This window comes from Phacochoerus africanus, chromosome 15 (genome assembly GCF_016906955.1).
Source record: "Phacochoerus africanus isolate WHEZ1 chromosome 15, ROS_Pafr_v1, whole genome shotgun sequence".
NCBI classification, from domain to species: Eukaryota; Metazoa; Chordata; class Mammalia; order Artiodactyla; family Suidae; genus Phacochoerus; species Phacochoerus africanus.
This window is the reverse complement of record NC_062558.1, coordinates 104,685,297-104,704,834: the sequence shown is the minus strand read 5'-3', so window position 1 is coordinate 104,704,834 and position 19,538 is coordinate 104,685,297. Positions and strand designations below refer to the sequence as shown.

Here is a 19,538-nt window from a genome sequence, read left to right as displayed (position 1 = left end):
CTCAGATCCTGCCTTGCTGTGGCACAGGCCAGCAGCTACAGCACCGATTCTACCCCCTAGCCTGGGAACCTCCATATGCCCAGGTGTGCCCCCCCCCAAAAAAAAGAGGAAGCAGGTAGATCTACTTCTTTTATCTTCCAGGTGAGAAGCGAATGTGTTAGCACAGGATCATTTTTTCTTCTGCAGTTTCAGTAGTTTTTGGCTTTACCTGATTAGTATATTGACCTACTAATAATAGCAAGCTCAGTTTTTGACTCTTAAACAGTCCTCACCATAGACAAAAATAGCATCCATTCTTTGTCTCAAAAATATGCATATCCCAGATCTAGAAAACCCCTTTACTGCACTCATACCAACTTAGAACTCTGTAGGAGTCTGTGTGCTGGTGATCCCTTCCCATCACTGTAACTCCGGCCTTCCTGGAGAAGAAAGGAGAGAGCTATTAGAGGAAGGGAAGTCCTTTGTAAGAGAAATTATCTAACATTTCTGTTAAGATCATTGAACTGTTCCTACTCTGGCATTCACCTCTTCACCAGATTACAAAAATTTCTTGGGGTCCTTACGACTTTTGTTTGCTTTTATGTCATTACTATTGCTGCCTTCAGAGGACAGCTGAAGTTTCTTATTTTTATTAGGACTTAACAGGATTTTTTCCTCAATGAGGTTGTTCCCTAGGTTCTGAGCTTGTGAGTGTCAGACCCTTGAGCTCCAGATCTGCCCTCTGTTTGAATATCATCACTTTGAGCAATGTTTTGGTTGATCCAGTAATAATGCTTGCACAACTTCTTACCTTACTTTAATAGATACCTCTGAGATATGTGGGAAAGCAGTTAGTTACTGGTAGTTGAAAACTGTTTTGGGTCAGCACACTGACCAGCTCATGGCCCAACCAATCCTGTTGCAAATCCTCATTGATGTGCTGTTCTAGATACAAATATGGTTCCACAAAAACAATACTGTTGGCATTTCTCTGAAAGAATGATGAGTAAGAGGGAGGAGAGGAATGATTATACCCCACAGATAGGCTAAAAAAGTTTCCCCTAGAGTCTGGATCAAGATGGTGGAGTAGGAAGATCCTGAGCTCACCTCCTCCTGTGGACACACCAAAACTGCAACTACATATAGAACAGCTATCACTGAGAATGACCCGAGGACTAGCAGAACAGATTTTCAGATTTTATATAATGACCCTCATAGCAACCACAAAAACCTGTAACACAAATAGGTTACACAAAAAATAAAGAGAAAGGAATACAAACATAACACTCAAGAAAGTCATCAAATCACAAGGGACATGAACAAAAAAATAAGAAAGGAAGAGAAGAATTACAAAAACAACCAGAAAACAGTTTTTAAAAATGGCAACAAGTATATACCTATCAGTAGTTACTTTAAATGTAAATGAACTAAATGTCCAATCAAAAGACATAGGGTAGCTGTGTGGATAAAAGAAAAAAGATCCATTTATATGCTGCCTGAAAGAAACTCACTTCATATTTAAAAACACACAGAGACTGAAAATGAAGGGCTGCAAATAGAAATGAAAACTGGGTTAGTAGTACTTACACAGAAAAAATAAACTTTAAAACAAAGACTGTAATGAGACAAAAAGGGGCATTACATAATGATAAAGCAATCAGTCCATCAAGAAGATAAACACTTAATATCTAGGTACCAAACACAGGAGCACCTAAATATATAAAGTAAATATTAGCAGATGTAAAGTGAGCTATTGACAGTAATACAGTAATAATAGGGGACTTAACAGCCCCACTTATATCAATGGATAGATCAAGCAGAGAGAAAAATAACAGTGGCCTTAAATGACACATTATGTTGGATGGACTCAATAGATATCTACCTCACATTTCATCCAAAACTAGTGGAATATACATTCTTTTCCAGGCACATGAAACATTCTCCCAGATATATCACATAATAGGTCACAAAACAAGTCTCAAAAATTTTAAGAACACTGAGATTATGTTAAATAAGCATCTTTTGTACCATAGTGAGTGGTAAAAAAAAAAAAATAGAAGTCATTTATGACAAGAAAAATGGAAACACTTGGAGGCTAAACAGCATGGTACTAAACAACTATTGGGCCAATGAAGAAAGCAAAGAGGAAATAAATTACCTTGAGATTAAAAAAAAAAATTACCTTGAAACAAATGAAGATGGAAGCACAGTGTTCCAAAATCTATGGGACACAACAAAAGCAGTTCTAAGAAAGACATTTATAGCAATTCAGGCCTACCTCAGGAAATAAAAATTTCAAATAAGTAGTCTAACCTTACATGTAAGGGAACTAGAAAAAGAAGAACAAGGCCAGAGTTACTAGAAGGAGGGAAATAAAAAATATCAGAGCAGAAATAAATGGAGACTAGAAAGTAATATAAAATATTAATGAAACTAAAAGCTGATTCTTTGAGAAAATAAACAAAATGGATAAACTTTTAGCCAGACTTATCAAGAGAGGGCCCAAATAAAGAAAGAAAAAGGGGAAGTTACAATTGATACCATGGAAGTACAAGGGGTCATAGGAGACTCCCATAAACAACTATTTGCCAACAAATTGACAACTTAGAAGAAATGTATAAATTCTTAGAAGCATACAGTCTTCTGAGTCTGAATCAGAAAGAAATGGAAGAGTTCCCGTCGTGGCGCAGTGGTTAATGAATCCGACTAGGAACCACCAGGTTGCCGATTCGATCCCTGCCCTGGCTCAGTGGGTTAACGTTCCAGCGTTGCCGTGAGCTGTGGTGTAGGTTGCAGACGCAGCTGTGGCTCTGGCGTAGGCTGGCAGCTACAGCTCTGATTAGACCCCTAGCCTGGGAACCTCCATATGCCGCGGGAGCCGCCCAAGAAATGGCAAAAAGACAAAAAAAGACAAAAAAAAAAGAAATGGAAAATCTGGACAGATCATTAGTAGTGAAATTGAATCAGTAATCAAAACACTCCACAAACGAAAGTCCAAAACTGCACAGCTTCACAAGTGAGCTCTACCAAACATTTAAAGATGACTTAATATCTCTCTCTGTCTTTCTCAGACTGTTACAAAGAATTGAAGAAGAAAAGGAACACTTTAAAAATCATGAGGTAAAAATCATGAGGCCAGAATTACCCTGATACTAAAATCAGATAAAGATACTACAAAAAAAAGAAAATTACAAGCCAATATTCCTAATGAACATAGGTGCACAAATCGTCCACAAAATCCTAGGAAACCAAATTAAACCATACATTAAAAGAGTCATATAATATGATGAAGTGGGACTCGTTCCAGCAATTCAAGGATGGTTCCATATCTACGAATCAGTCAACATGAAACATCATATTGACAAAATGAAGGATAAAAATGATATGATTATCTCAATAGATGCAGAAAAAGCATTTGACGAAATTCAGCATCCATTTATGATTAAAAAAAAAATTCTTAACAAAGTGAGTATAGAGGGAATATAACCTCAACATAATAAAGGCCATTTATGGCAGACCCACAGCTAATAAAATAATGGAGCAAAGCTGAACTCTTTTCCTGTAAGATCAGAAACAATCCAAGAATGCCCACTCTTACCACTTTTACTCAGCTTAGTATTGGAAGTACTAGCCACAGCAATCGGGGAAGAAAAATAGATGAAAGTTTTCCAAATTGGAAAAGAATAAGTAAAACTATTACTATTTGCACGTCATCCATGATACCATATGTAGAAAACTTTAAAGAATCCACCAAAAATTGTTAGAATAAATACATTCAGTGAATTTTCAGGACATAAAATCAGTATTCAGAAATCTGTTGTTTTCTGTATAGTAATAATGAGCTTTCAGAAAGAGAAGTGAGTAATTCCAATTAGAATCGCATCAAAAAGAATAAAATACATTGGAATAAATGTAATCAAGGAAGTAAAAGAGCTGTACTCGAAATCTCCATAAGATGTTGATGAAAGAAATTGAAGTTGACACAGATAAATGAAGGATATATTATGCTCATAAATAGGGAGAATTAATATTGTTAAAATGTACACATTATCCCAAGCGATCTTCAGATTCAGTGCAATCCCTATGAAAATACCAATGGCATTTTTCAAAGAACTCGAACAAATAATCCTAAAATTTGTATCTGCAAAAGGCTGTTAGTAACCAAAGTAATCTTAAGAAAGAAAAATAAGTTTGGAGTTAATTATGCTCCCTGATTTCAAACTATACTAGAAAGCTATAGTGATCAAAGCTATATGGTACTGGCACACAAGCTGATGCATAGATCAGTGGAACAGAATAGAGACCCTGAAAATAAACTCACTTGGGTGTGATCAATTAATTTACGACAGAGAAGCCAAGAATATACATTGGGAAAAGACAGTCTCATCAGCAAAGCTGTTGAGGAAAACAGAATCACTTTCCTATACCTTATGCAGAAATAAATATGAAATGGATTAGAGACTTAAAATCCATTGGTTTATGGTTTCTTATGATTCAAAACCATAAAACCCCTGGAGTTCCCATCATGGCGCAGTGGTTAACGAATCTGACTAGGAACCATGAGGTTTCAGGTTCGATCCCTGGCCTTGCTCAGTGGGTTAAAGATCTGGCGTTGCTGTGAGCTGTGGTGTAGGTCACAGACTCGGCTCAGATCCCGCGTTGATGTGGCTGTGGCGTAGACCAGCAGCTACAGCTCCGATTCGACCCCTAGCCTGGGAACCTCCATATGCCACAGGAGCGGCCCTAGAAAAGGCAAAAAGACAAAAATAAATAAATAATAAAAACTCCTAAAAGAAAATATAAGCAGGATGCTTTTTGACATCATTCTCAGCAATATTTATTCAGACAAGGGAAACAAAAATAAACAAATGGGACTATATCAAACTAAAAAGCTTTTGCACAGCTAAGGAAACCATCAACAAAATGAAAAGACAGTCTGCTAAATGGTAGAAGAAATACAAATGAGAAGAAAATTGTAAAACAAATATTTGATAAGGGGTTAATATCCAAAATCTATGAATAACGCACACAATATCAAAAAAATCTGATTTTTAAAAATGGGCAGATAACCTGAATATACATTTATCCAAGAAAGGTATACACGTAGCCAATAGAAACATGAAAAGATATTCAACATCATCACTATATCAAGGAAATGCAAATCAAAACCACAAGGGAATAGTGTTTTTCAATGGTTCATGAAACAGTGGTTTCACGATCAGAATGACTATCATCAAAAAGACAACAAACAAGTGTTGGCAAGGATGTGGAGAAAAGGCAACCCTTGTGGATTATTGGTGGGATGTAAATTTGTACAGCCATTATGAGAAATAGTGCGTCGGTTCCTCCAAAAATCAAAAATAGAACTACCATACAATCCAGTAATTCAACTTCTGGGTATTTATCCAAAGAATATGAGAACACTAATTTGAAAAATAGAGGCAGCCCTATGTTTATTGAAGCATTATTTATAGTAGCTAAGATATGGAAGCAACCTAAATGTTCACTGATGGATGAATTGCAAATGGCAATGCATACGCAGGTGGAAAGATTTCATTACTTTTCGTGGCTGAGTAATATTCATTTGTGTATGTGTATGTATGCATTGCACCTTCTACACACACACACACACACACACACAAATATTACTCAGCCATGACAAATCATGAAATCTTGCCAGTTGCAACAAATCAAATGGATCCAGAGGGTTGTTATGCTAAGTGAAATAAGTCAGTAAAAAATAAATACTTGCTGTATAGCACTGGGAACTATATCTAGTCACTTACGATGGAACATGATAATGTGAGAAAAAAGAATGTATATAGGTATATGTGACTGGGTCACCTTGCTGTACAGTAGAAAATTGACAGAACACTGTAAACCAGCTATAATGGAAAAAAATAAAAGTCATTAAATAAATACTAATGGTTTCACCTATATGTGGAATCTAAAAAGGAAAACAGGAGTTCCCGTCGTGGCTCAGTGGTTAACGAATCCAACTAGGAACCATGAGGTTTTGGGTTCGATCCCTGCCCTTGCTCAGTGGGTTAATGATCCGGTGTTGCTGTGAGCTGTGGTGTAGGTTGCAGACGCGGCTCGGATCCTGCTTTGCTGTGGCTCTGGCATAGGCCGGTGGCTATGGCTCCAATTCAACCCCTAGCCTGGGAACCTCCATATGCCAAGGGATCTGCCCAAGAAATAGCAAAAAGACTAAAAAAAATAATAATAATAAAAAAAATAAAATAAAAAGCAAAACAAGTGAACAAGCAAAACGAAACAGAAACAGACTCACAGATGGTGAGGAACAATTCTTGGTGGCCAGAGGGGAGGTCATTGGGCAAAATAGGTGAAGGTGATTAAGAGGTATAAATTTCCAGTTATAAAATATGTAAATCAATGGGGGTATAGGGAATATAGTCAATGATATTTTAACAGCTTGTGTGGTGACAGATGGTTACTAGACTTACTGTGGTGAACACTTTGTAATGAATTGTTCTGTTGTATACCTGAAACTAATATCGTACTTTTAAAAAATTAAAGGAAAAAATAAGTTTCTGGCACTTTTTAAAAAAAATCTGATGACATATGGGTTTACTTGTTACTCTTTGTTCATTAAAAGAAAAAGCACAATCCAATAATTAATCATTTTTTTCCTTTTCAGTTTCCAAAAAAAGACTTACAGCAAAATGAATAATTCAGCTATCAAGAGGCTGGGAAATCATATCATCAAATCTCCTGAAGATAAAAGAGAATACCGTGGGCTAGAGCTGGCCAATGGGATCAAAGTACTTCTCATCAGTGATCCCACCACAGATAAATCATCAGCAGCACTTGATGTACACATAGGTACAATTTAAAATTATGAATTAAGCTTTGTTCAGTTTTGTTTTTGTCTTTCTAGGGCCACACCCATGGCATATGGAAGTTCCCAGGCTAGGGGTCGAATTGGAGCTGTAGTCACTGGCCTATGCCAGAGCCACAGCAACTCAGGATCCGAGCCGCATCTGCGACCTACACCACAGCTCAGGGCAATGCCGGATCCTTAACCCACTGAGTGAGGCTGGGGATTGAACCTGCATCCTCATAGATACTAGTTTCCACTGAGCCATGATGGGAACGCCTGTTCAGTTTCATTGACCTAATTTTAACAATTATTAGAACTCTCATTTGTGCGGATGAAGACCCATTAATTTCCAGTTTGATGTACTTCACTCTGTATAGTAGCCCTGTCAGCTGTTGGTAATCTACAGCTAAGTTAAATCACATTACATTTACCAAGAATATCTTGTTAGGCCCCCCGACTAAGGTGACCTAACAGCAAGGAAATTCATTCCCATCCTTTACGGTCATGGTTCTAATGCTTTTACTTTGATATACTTGTGATACACTAGGAAGTACCATGTTTCCTAAATTCTTTTGTACATGTTTCTTCTACATCTAATCAAGTTGCTTCTCATGTATATGTACACTTAGTGAGGCATAGTTTTTCCTTTCTGCAAAGCTATTATTTAATTCAATTTTAGAATTGGGAAAATAAGATAATTACCATTATAAATTGAACAAATTATTATTGCCAAGCACCATGCAGTGTGCTTTGTAAATTGTCATCCAATTGGTCATTGCACAACACTCTAAGTAAGGTATATATACAAAAGTAACTGACGTAAGGTAAAGGGTTTTGCTCAAAGTTTCACAGCTAGTAGAGCTGCTGACCCCCAGACCTTGGCACTATGCAGTATTGTCTCCTGCAGTTAAATTTAAGAGCTGGAACTTTCTAGCTCTTACACAACAGTGAATTCAACTCTTTTTCTCAGTTGGTGTGTGAGGAAACTAAGTCCAAAGAAGCTAAATATCTGCCCAGAGTCACCAGTTAACTGATGTCAAAAGCTTGGGCTGAGATCTAAACAGCACGATTTTAGAGTAGCTTATTGGGAGTTCTCATTATGGCTCAGTGGGTTAAGAACCTGACTAGTATCCACGAGGATGTAGGTTCGATCGCTGGCCTCAGTGGGGTACAGATCCGTAGTTGCTGCAAGCCATGGTGTAGGTTGCAGATGTGGCTTGGGTCCTGCGTTGCCGTGGCTGTGGTGTGGGTCGGCGGCTATGGCTGCAATTAGATCCCTAGCTCAGGAACCTCCATATGCTGCAAATGGGGCCCTAAAAATAAGTAAATAAATAGAGTAGCCTATGGTTAACTTTCACTGACTGTATGGTTGGAGTTGTCATGCTAACAGTTTCCAGATCATGTGTAATTCATTTGTACTTGGTAGCATTCAACATTTTATTTTATTTTTATTATTATTATATTTTTTGTCTTTTGTCTTTATAGGGCCACACTCTGGCATATGGATATTCCCAGGCTAGGGGTCTAATTGGAGCTGTTGCCACTGGCCTACGCCAGAGCCACAACAATGCCAGGTCCAAGCTGCGTGTGCGACCTACACCACAGCTCATGGCAACACCAGATCTTCAACCCACTGAACAAGGCCAGGGATCACACCCGCCAACTGCGTGGTTCCTAGTTGGATTTGTTTCTGCTGTGCCATGATGGGAACTCCACATTCAACATTTTAAAGATGATTTAATGTATGTATATAAACACATATATGTATACATATTATTTTTTTCTCCTCTTTTCAGGTTCCTTGTCAGATCCTCCAAATATTGCTGGCTTGAGTCATTTTTGTGAACATATGCTATTTTTGGGAACAAAGAAATACCCTAAGGAAAATGAATACAGCCAGTTTCTCAGTGAGCATGCAGGAAAGTTCAAATGCCTTTACTAGTGGAGAGCATACCAATTACTATTTTGACGTTTCCCATGAACACCTAGAAGGTGCCCTAGACAGGTAATGCTGAAAATACCCTATGAATTGTCCAACTTTGTCCACTTATCATGTTAATAATTATTACTGTTTTTACAAAGATGTCTTCACAAGTTTATAGCTTAACAAAAAGTATTTTAAATCAGTATTCTCCCCCTGGACTTTATAAAAAAAGAAAAAATAAGGAGTGATGTCACATATTTACTTAGTGTTAGAGGAAAAACAATGGTATGACTTTAAACCAGCTTTCAGGCCTGCAAAATATTTTATTGACTTATAAAATTCTTCCCAGCCCTTCCCATTCTAACGGTATTACACATGAAGCATGTGATGAAGAATAAGCTGTAATAATGTCTTGGCTCTCTTTTTCAACACACTCTTATTCCAGAATGCCAGAATTTGTATCCTCTTCTCTTTTAGTTCCTCCATCCTCAAGGATACTTAGTGGATACAGAATGTTTTGACCTGCTGTTTCATCCCTGGGGACTTTTTGTGAAAGTATTTTCTGGAGCAAGTTCCATTAAGCCAATTTAAATTCTTGGTCAGTTTTCTATACAGCTAACAATTTCTAATTTTTTGTTATATCAGTGATTTTATTCATTATTCAAAGTGTGATTTTTCCTTCGTGAATTTTTCTAGTTTTCTGTGTTACCAAGAAGATGAATTCTGCAGCCTTTTGATAGGTCTATTAATGATTGGATTTTACAGTTTTAGGGATTCTCAGCTTTAACTGCTTACATATATTAATAGCCTTTTTTTTTTTTAAAACTAATAGTTTGAATTTATTCTGTTGCTCAAAGAACATTAACAGAACAAAGGCATGGATTCAGGATATAGGACTGGGTCAGAGTAGTCTGTTTCTTATTCTAGCTTATGTTTCAGTCTTTAGGCTGCAGCTTTGAGGTGTAATCATCTTTTGTATGTATCCCCAGAAGACTTCCATTAATGAGTTCCCTGGGATCATACACTGAATTTAATTTCCTGCTTTACAGATGCCTCAGCAGATGTTCATATAATAGATCTCTGTATGATGGAGGCTGTTACTTGGATCAGAGGAAAAAAAAAAAAAAAACCCAACAAAACACTTGTATAGACCATCTTTTAAAAATACTGATTACGCTGTGTCATAATCATGACCCTTTATGTAGGTTTGTCTAGCAGTGGTATTAGGCATTTTTCCCAACCTATAGTATGTTTCCATGTATTTTTGAGTGTAGACGATGAGTTTCCCTTTGGATTGGTATGTGTAAAGCACTTAGTACAGTATTATATTCATTCTGTGCTTAAAATAATATCAAGTAAAGATCACAGCTTCTTTGATGGCTGGACTGTGAGTTGCAGTTGCTGAGATGTTTATAGACCCCAGCGTCTCTTAATTCTACTCGGTCCCATTCAGACAGAGCCTCTCTTCTTGGCTTCATCTGAATTCTGGACCTTGTATTTTATAGGATGAAATCTAAAATTTCTTAAGAATTACTATATGAAAACATGATTTAAATCACAATGTGATAGAGGAGAGTTAATTTATTAATAAAAGGGATCTTAGTTCAGCTTTGGGGCCACTATTAAACAATAGGCTCAAGAAAAACCTATTTCATGAGTTCCCGTTCTGCTGTGGTGCAGCAGAAATGAATCCGACTAGGAACCATCAGATTGTGGGTTCAATCCCTGGCCTCCCTCAGTGGGTTAAGGATCGGCGTTGCAGTGAGCTGTGGTGTAGGTCGCAGACGCGGCTCGGATCCTGCATTGTTGTGGCTGTGGTATAGGCTGGCAGCTGTAGATCCAATTTGACCTGCAGCCTGGGAATCTGCATATGCCATAGGTGCGGCCCTGAAAAAAAAAAGAAAGAAAAGCATATTTTTGGTTACTTTTACGTATGTTAAAGTTATATGCCGTGTTATTTGTTAAGCCACTGCTTTTTAAAGTTTTAAAATTCTCTTAATGTTTTATAAAATCTTGTAATTATGTCTTGGTCAAACTACTGTTATAGACTTTTCACTTCATTATTTTCTCCACTAATCAAAATTTGTTTTTCTTCATAAGAAGGAAAAATATTCAAATAGAGCCTTTTAAAAATAGTCTCTTAGTTTGTCCTAAAAAATGCCTGAGTCTTAGTGAAATTGCACCTAAAACTTCTGAATTTAAGATTTATTTCCTAAGAACTATAACCTGTCTTTTTTTTCCCCATAGAGAATTAGCTACATATAGTCAGATTTTCATAGACATGCCAAATTGCAAATCTTCTAGGTAGCCATTGTCTCATAAGTCTGCTTTGACTTTTTGTTGTAATATTGTTGTTATTGTTGCTGTTGTTTTGTCTTTCTGCCTTTTCTAGGGCCGCTCCCTCGGCATATGGAGGTTCCAGGCTAGGGGTCCAAATGCAGCTGTAGCCGCTGGCCCACGCCAGAGCCATGGCAACACCGGATCCAAGCTGCATCTGTGACCTACACCACAGCTCATGGCAATGCCAGATCCTTAACCCACTGAGCAAGGCCAGGGATTGAACCCAAAACCTCATGGTTCCTAGTCGGATTCATCAACCACTGAGCCACGACGGGAACTCCTTGTTGTAATATTGTGATTTATATTAGTAAATATATATTTGGTCTTTGTCCCTGGTGTCATAGCTCCTAAAAGCCTTGGAATGTCCTAAGTGAAGAGAGCTATAATGTTGTCTTTTGTTATTTTAATGAGGTGACTTTGGGAATTTTCTAGTTAACCTGTGGAAGGGGGCTGGTTGTCAGGGAAATAGAATAGAAAGTTAGAATCCTGTGAATAGAAAGTTAGAATCCTCAGTCCAGGGGCTGGGGATTGACTTCTGTCACCAGTGGCCAGAGATTTAATCAATCATGCCTAAGTAAGGAAGCCTCTCTAAGAACCCCAAAAGGAGGAGATTTAGAGAACTTAAGGGTTGGTGAACATGTGGAGATGTGGGGAAAGCAGCCTGCCTAGAGGGCATGGAAGCTACATACCCCTTCCCACATACCTTGCCTTATGCATCTTTTTCATCTGGCTGTTCTTCAGTAATATCCTTTTATAATAAACTGATACTCTGGTAAGTAAAATGTGTTTCTCTGAGTCCTGTGAGCTGATCTAGCAAATTAATTGAACCTGAGGAGGAGGTCATGGCAGCCTCCAATGAATAGCCACCTGGTCAGAAGCCCAGGTGACAACCTGGACTTGAAATTGATCTTCGAATTTGGGGGGCTGGTGGCGGGTGTAGCGGGGTGTCGGGGAACTGCTTGGTATCCTCGTAACAACATATGCGAATTATCAGAATTAGAAGTGTTAATCTTTTTGTATTTTCACTTATTTAACATCTCTGGGGTAGATAGGCTTCTTTGAATTTATGAATGTCCAATATTAATGTTTTTATTCTGTTACTTAGAGTTTAAATTCCTTTTTCCTTATAGCAATGGTAGTTTTTCTGATTCTGTAGATTCCTATTTCCTGTCTGAGTTTCAAACATATTTTTAAAAGACCACTTTTAAAATAACCACTTTCACATTGTTAATTATATTTCACACCCTTAGGTTTGCACAGTTTTTTCTATGTCCCCTATTTGATGAGAGTTGCAAAGACAGAGAAGTGAATGCAGTTGATTCAGAACATGAGAAGAATGTGATGAATGATGCCTGGAGACTCTTTCAGTTGGAAAAGGCTACAGGGAATCCCAATCACCCCTTCAGCAAATTTGGAACAGGTTTGTCAGCAGCGGTTTTACTGCATTAGTTCTCCTTGACCTCATTTAAACCATGGCCTCTTTGCTCAGTATTGTATTTACAGTTCAGGATAGATTGCAGAACTCCTTATTCCTCCCTACCTTGTTCTTTATAAACTCAGAGTCTAGAGCTAATAAGTGGTTGTTATATCATTGTTACTCCCTATAATTTCTTAAACCATTCCCCTACACTCATGTTATATGCTAGGTTCCTGTGTAGGGATTTGTGACTTGTGACCTAAAGAGAGGTTAAAGCTTAGGTAAATGAACTTCATGGAGAAGGTGATAGCTTACTGAGAAGAAGAGTGACCAAATGAAGCAGGTTATTGGGTAACAAAGTATATAATTGAATTTAGATCTCAGAAGTAGTAAGAATGAAGCAGTAATAATCCCTTCAGCAGATGACTAACATTTTGGCTAGTAGTTTGAAAAGAAGGATGTACACAGGAGTTGGGCCCTTGGCATTAATTTTTTTAAATTGAGATAAGGTTTAGGTACAATATTATGTAATTCTCAGGTGTGCAACGTAGTGGTTCTGGCATTGGACTTTATATATAATACTCAGGACGATATTCTCAAAACTGTGGTAAGAGTGACCTAAGCCTTTTAGAGGGTTACTCTGACCATCTCATACAGATAGGGGTCTGACTGTTCAGGGAGCAGAGCAATTAGAGTTGTGAATAGAGATTAACCAGCATTTCAAAGGGAGGAGATAATAGATCCCTTTATTCTAAAGTCTACCTTCCAAATAGAATGCTCATGTCAAGGCTTGTTGAATGTTTCTGCTCCCTTGCCTCCACCTCTACTGGCTCCAGAGAGATGCATAGTGTCTGTCGCGGGTGTGTCTGTACAAGAGACATCTGTACAAGACACAAGGTCTCTGCTCTCAAAGTGCTATAACATCCTAATAGCAGATTACAAGTGGGGGTGACAGAGAGTAAAATAAATCTGGAGATTCTTAATTTTTATAATTGTACCTTTTTTCTTCATTCAGGTTTTCATTAAAAGTACATTTAATTTAAATACTTAAACAATACAAAAGTATTCTTTTAAAAAGCAAAAACAAAATGTTGCCCTTTTCTTTATCTACTCCTGCCATTCCTAATCACCAGATGTAGTCATTGTTAAAGGTTGCTATGATTTTGGAGTTCCCTGATGGCTCAGTGGGTTATGGCTTGGGTTGTTGCTGTGGCACCAGTTTGATCCCTGGCTAAACAAAAAGTTAGTGTGATTTTAAGATACTGATTTGGGGGTTATGATAGGTTGTTAAGTGTACTTTAAAATTTACACTTATTATATAAGTTAATTTGGGGAACTTTTTAAAAAGCCTATTAGGACAGCTTTCTTTCAGTTTGGATACCATTCTAGTATATCTAGCAGATGCCAGGGAATTAGCATAGCTTTATAGAAATAGGAGTTTCTTTTTTTTTTGGCTGCACTCAGGGCATGCAAAAGTTCCTGGGCCAGGGATCCAAACCACGCCACAGATGCAGCCTGAGCCACAGCAATGACAGTTCTAGATCCTTAACTGCTGAACCATAAGAAAACTCCCAGAAACAGGAATTTTTAAAAGTTGCACTTAGAAGCAATGATACTCTGTTCTTCAGACTTAGAATAGTTGGCACCCAGTATCAGCATCATTGCTAAGGTGCACACTGTTGTCCCTAACATGTTTATGTAATAATTAATTGTTTGAAAATTGGCTTAGCATCGGCATACATGATATATCAAGAGGGAATATGAGTTTAAAAACCAAATTTCAGGAGTTCCCATCGTGGCGCAGTGGAAATGAATCCTACTGGGAACCATGAGGTTGCAGGTTCGATCCCTGGCCTTGCTCAGTGGGTTAAGGATCTGGTGTTGCCGTGAGCTGTGGTGTAGGTTGCAGACGCAGCTCAGATCTGGCATTGCTATGGCTGTGGCATAGGCTGGTGACTACAGCTCCAATTAGACCCCTAGCCTGGGAACCTCCATATGCCAGAGTGTGGCCCTAAAAAGACAAACAAACAAACAAAAAACCCCAAAAACCAAATTTCAAAATCACTACATCCACATGATTGTTGTTCTATAAGTAGTCCCTCTGGCAGTTTAGCTATTTCCATCAACAATGCTGCTGTTGTGCAGACTATATTAGAACTCCTCTCTGGGAGTTGCCTTCTTTTAAATAATCCCATTGGTGGAGTTCCCATCATGGAGCAGAGGAACGAATCTGAGTAGGAACCATGAGGTTGTGGGTTTGATCCCTGGCCTTGCTCAGTGGGTTAAGGATATGGTGTTGCCATGAGCTGTGGTATGGGTTGCAGATACCGCTTGGATCCTGCATTGCTGTGGTGTGGTGTAGGCTGCCAACGGTAGCTCTAATTAGACCCCTAGCCTGGGAACCTCTATATGCTGTGGGAGCGGCCCAAGAAATGGCAAAAAGACAAAAAAAAAAAAAAAAAAAGACCCAGCTTTGCCATGAGCTGTGGTGTAGGTGGCAGATGCAACTTGGATTTGGCGTTACTGTGGCTGTGGTGTAGGCTGACAGCTGCTGCTCTGATTCAGCCCCTACCTGGGAACTTCCATATGCCCTAAAAAGACAAAATAAATAAATAATCCCATTGGTGATAAATCACAATCAGCATAATTAGGAGGCACCCACAATTTTCCAGAAATAAACCCAGTGAATGAGCAGTATTACTTCTGGTCACAAAGAACAATCTTAAAATGTCCTACAGGAAGGTTTCAGGAGTGATGGGCAAAGAGAAACATTGAATGTCACGTGTGTATGGGTGGAGTTGAGAGCATATTTGTTTTTATAACCACTAGGCTAGGCAGTTAGTCAGCAGAGTATGAATTAATATAAACAACCCAGAGATGAGTTAGCTATACTCAGTACAAAAGTACAGAAAATTTGATATAAGTAGTGCAAATGCCAAGTCACTAATTTAAAAAATATAAACTAACATTGAACTTTTTGGAACAGAGGTTCTGTCCATTGTTAAGGTCACAGATACATTTGAAAATATGATGAAACCTGTATACTCGTCCTAGAAATTACATAAAATTTTATAAGAGTTATTCTTGCAGAAGAATCGTCAGAAATTCACATTTAATTTCCGTTATTTTTTAGTAACTTCAGGTATTTCTGTGAGTGTGGCCCATTTTGTCCATCAAGGGATTATGATTTATTATTTATTTAACATTAAAATATTTAAAATATTATTTTAGTAATACTATTATTTCATATAAGGAGAATCTGAGTACTTTTAAATGAACATAGACCAAGCCTTGTGTTCTTTATTTTTAAGAAAACCTTAAGATAAAAAGTTTGTCCTTAATGGTAATTTTTCATGTTTCAAAAATAGTATAGTGATTTTCAAACTTTTCTTTATACAACCCACAGTAAGAAACATGTTTTTTTGGTTTTTTAAAAAATTTTTTCTAGGAACCATGAGGTTGCGGGTTCGATCCCTGGCCTCTTTAAGGATCCGGTGTTGCTGTGAGCTGTGGTGTAGGTCTCAGATGGGGCTCAGATCCCTAGTTGCTGTGGCTCTGGCGTAGGCCGGCAGCTACAGCTCTGATTTGACCCCTAGCCTGGGAACCTCCATATGCCACGGGTGCAGCCCCACAAAAAGCAAAAAGACAAAAAAAAAATTTTTTTTTTTAAATTTAGTGGCTGCACCCACAGCATATGGGCATTCCCAGGGATTGAATGTGGGCCAGGGATTGACTCCTAGCCATAGCTGTGCCCTCCGTGCAGCTGCGGCAACGCCAGATCCTTTAACCCACTGCCCTGGGCCAGGCATCGAACCTGCACCTCTGCAACAACCTGAGCCACTGCAGTCTAATTCTTAACCCACTGTGCCACAGCAGGAACCCTGAAGCATGTTTTACTTAGCTGAAAGAACATATCTGTGTGTTTGTGTAAGCAGCTGAAACAAAAGTTCTACCAAACAGTATCTATCTTACACCTTGGGATGTAGTCTGCTACCCTCTGTTACATTCTCTTTTTTTTTTTTTTAAATTCTGGTCTACCAGTACATTAGCTTTACTTCGTTATAATCAAGTGGGTCCCAACCCACAGTTCAAGTAATCCAAAATAATAGGCAGGAGTTCCCACCGTGGCTCAGTAGTCACGAACCCGACTAATATCCATGAGGATGTGGGTTAAATCTCTGGCCTGGCTCAGTGGGTTAAGGATTTGCTGGTGTTGCTGTGAGCTGTGGTGTAGACATGTCCTGGATCCCACATTACAGTGGCTGTGGTGTGGGCCCGCAGCTATAGCTCTGATTCGACCCCTAGCCTGGGAACTTCCATATGCTGTGTGTGCGGCCCTTAAAAGGCAAAATAGTAATAATAATAGGCAGTCATTTCAGTAGCCTCAGGAAAAGCATTTGATAAAACTCATTCATGAGCCAAACAACAAAAAAACTGTTGATCTGTTAAAAACCTGTGTCAAATATCATGATTAATTCTGATATTTCAAAAGGATTTCTATTGAAAGGCAAAACCAGAACAAAAATACACTCTAGTCACTTTTTTTGTTCAGCTGTGTTGTAGGTGCTAGTCATAGCAGGAAGTCAAGGGAAAAAATATAAGAGGTTTAAAAGAAGGAAAAGGAAACTTTTCTTTTTTACCTATACAATTGCATGAAAAAAATTCAAGAAATCTTCAGAGCAGTTATTAATAATGATAATTCACCGAGGTCACCAAAGAAGAGAAACACTAAAATTGCATTCTTGTATCAATAGTAATCAATTAGAAAAATGCTACAGAAAAAAATTATTTCATTCACAATATAAAAACAGCTAAAAGGTATTTAGGAATAACAAAAGAGCAAGAAATATATAATGGATATAGGAGTTCGTGTCAAGGCTCAGTGGTTAGCGAATCTGGCTAGGAACCATGAGATTGCAGGTTTGATCCCTGGCCTTGCTCATTGGGTTAAGGATCTGGCATTGCCATGAGCTGTGGTGTAGGTCGCAGACTCGGCTTGGATCCCGAGTTAAATAAATACATATATACATGCATACATACATAGGATATAAAACAATGCCTGAGTACATGGGAAAATAAATCACGTTCATGAATGAGTAAACTCAGTATAACATAGTTCACTCTGAATTTATCCAAATGCATTGCCATTTGAAAGCCCTTCATTTCCAAGAAAAGGAGTTTTTTTTGTTTGTTTGTTTTTAACAGGAATATTCAAGCAAATCAACATGAGAAAAAATAACAGAGTTTAGAAAGGTGATGCACTAAGCTTGGATGCAACAGCAGAACCAGACAGGAAACCAGACATTGTATGCCCCTGATGCTGCAAAAAGAAGTGGTTTTTTTTTTGGTAATTGATAATCTGATTATAAAATTAATAAGAAAGAGTAAAGGGCCAAGAATAGCTAAGATGATTTTGAAGAACAAAAAAGAAGGGACTACTTCTACCAGATACTACAACTTTAGTTGTTACAGGAGTGGAATTTGTGCAAAGATACTTGAAGCTGAGAGTAGAACAGATTATAGGCCCTAGAAACATATCCACAAATGTAGGGAAACTTGACATAAGACAGAGGTACATTACAGATGAGTAAGGAAAGGATAGACCTTTTAATAACTGATGCAGGGGCAATTAGTTCATATAGAAATAAGTAAAATTAGATATCATCCCACACCGTGCACAGAAATAAATTCCAGGTTGATTGGACCTAACTATGGAAATAAAGCTATGCAACTATGAAAATACATGAGAGGTTTTAAAGTCTTGAGATAGGAAATGGTTCTCAAGCACACATAGCATAAACCGTATCTTCTGGAGATAAAGATAAACCATAAAGATAAATTGACCTCATCAAAACTTAAAATTTCCGTTCAGTAGAAACACAAACACAAAAGACAAACCTATCCCCAGTGAAGATATTTGCAAAACATTTAGCTGATAAGAACTTCTATAAAGAAATAAGTAAAAGATTAAACAGCTCACTAGAGAAATAAGTGAAGGAGGGTTCCCTTTTCTCCACATCCTCTCCAGCATTTGAATCATTTACTTTGAAAGTCATTTTTGTAGATATTCTATGCTACATCTGTCTCTAAACACACATCTTCATTGACTCCCTGTGTGATCCTCCGAGCCTCAGCCTTCAGCCAGGATCCCACTTCCCACTAGCATAGGCTTCGGTGACCTTGAGCTTGGCCTCTGAAGTTCGGCAGGGCTGACTTTGAATCTTCGCTCTACCACTGACCAACTGAGAGACTCTGGGCCAGCTTCTTAACTTCCGTAAGCCTCAGTGTGCTCCCATATTGGATTGGTGTGAGGGTTAAAGGAGGTCGTGCTTGTGAATAGTTAGCCAAGAATCTGGCCATAATGGTGCTCAGCAAATGATAGTAGTCTTTGTAATAATGATATAATAGAGAATTGGTAGCTGTGGAGGAGGGGCAAAACTTTGATCAGGTCCTTGCCATGAAAGATGAGGAGGGCAGGGCTGCTGGAAGAGCCTGTGGGTTTGATGAACTGACTGTGGGCAGAAATATTCTCTTGTTCCCTTTTTAAATGGAACCCTGATTGATGTTCACATTCTCTTTCCCCCTCATTTATCCCTCACTTATTATGCCTTTGGTTTTAGTTCCATAATTCCTGATACATTGCCTTTTTTCCTGTTGCCTTTTTTCCTTTTTTGCCTCCTTGTGGAATAAAAGCAGAAGTTGTTGAATTTTTAAAAGTAGTTTGGAACAGGAAAAGAGAAAACTTTGTTCTGGTTATTAGTGATTTGTTTTTCTAAACATAACCCCACAGACCCTGTGGGAGCGAATGGGTTTAGTCATTGGAGAAGGAAATAAAAGAAGGAAGTCAGGGTGTGGGTGAGGGAAAAACAAAAAAAAAACAAAAACAGGCACTCCTTGATGTATCAGTGGAATGAAAGGCAGAGTGGGAGGGCATATGGAAATAGAGGGTGGCACTGTATCTAGATATGGTGACATTTTTCTTTATTGTTATGCAACATTTCTGTTTTCTAGCATTTAATCACAGGATTGTAGAA

At 38.2% G+C, this 19,538-nt stretch overlaps 1 protein-coding gene across 1 annotated transcript in view; it reads left to right on the top strand.

Moving 5' to 3' along the window:
* IDE (insulin degrading enzyme) overlaps positions 1-19,538 on the top strand; it is a 112,200-nt gene that overhangs the window by 28,713 nt on the left and 63,949 nt on the right. The window contains 4 exon segments of the mRNA XM_047759975.1: positions 6,641-6,825; positions 8,620-8,744; positions 8,746-8,828; positions 12,338-12,507. Coding sequence (XP_047615931.1) covers positions 6,641-6,825; positions 8,620-8,744; positions 8,746-8,828; positions 12,338-12,507 — 563 coding nt within the window.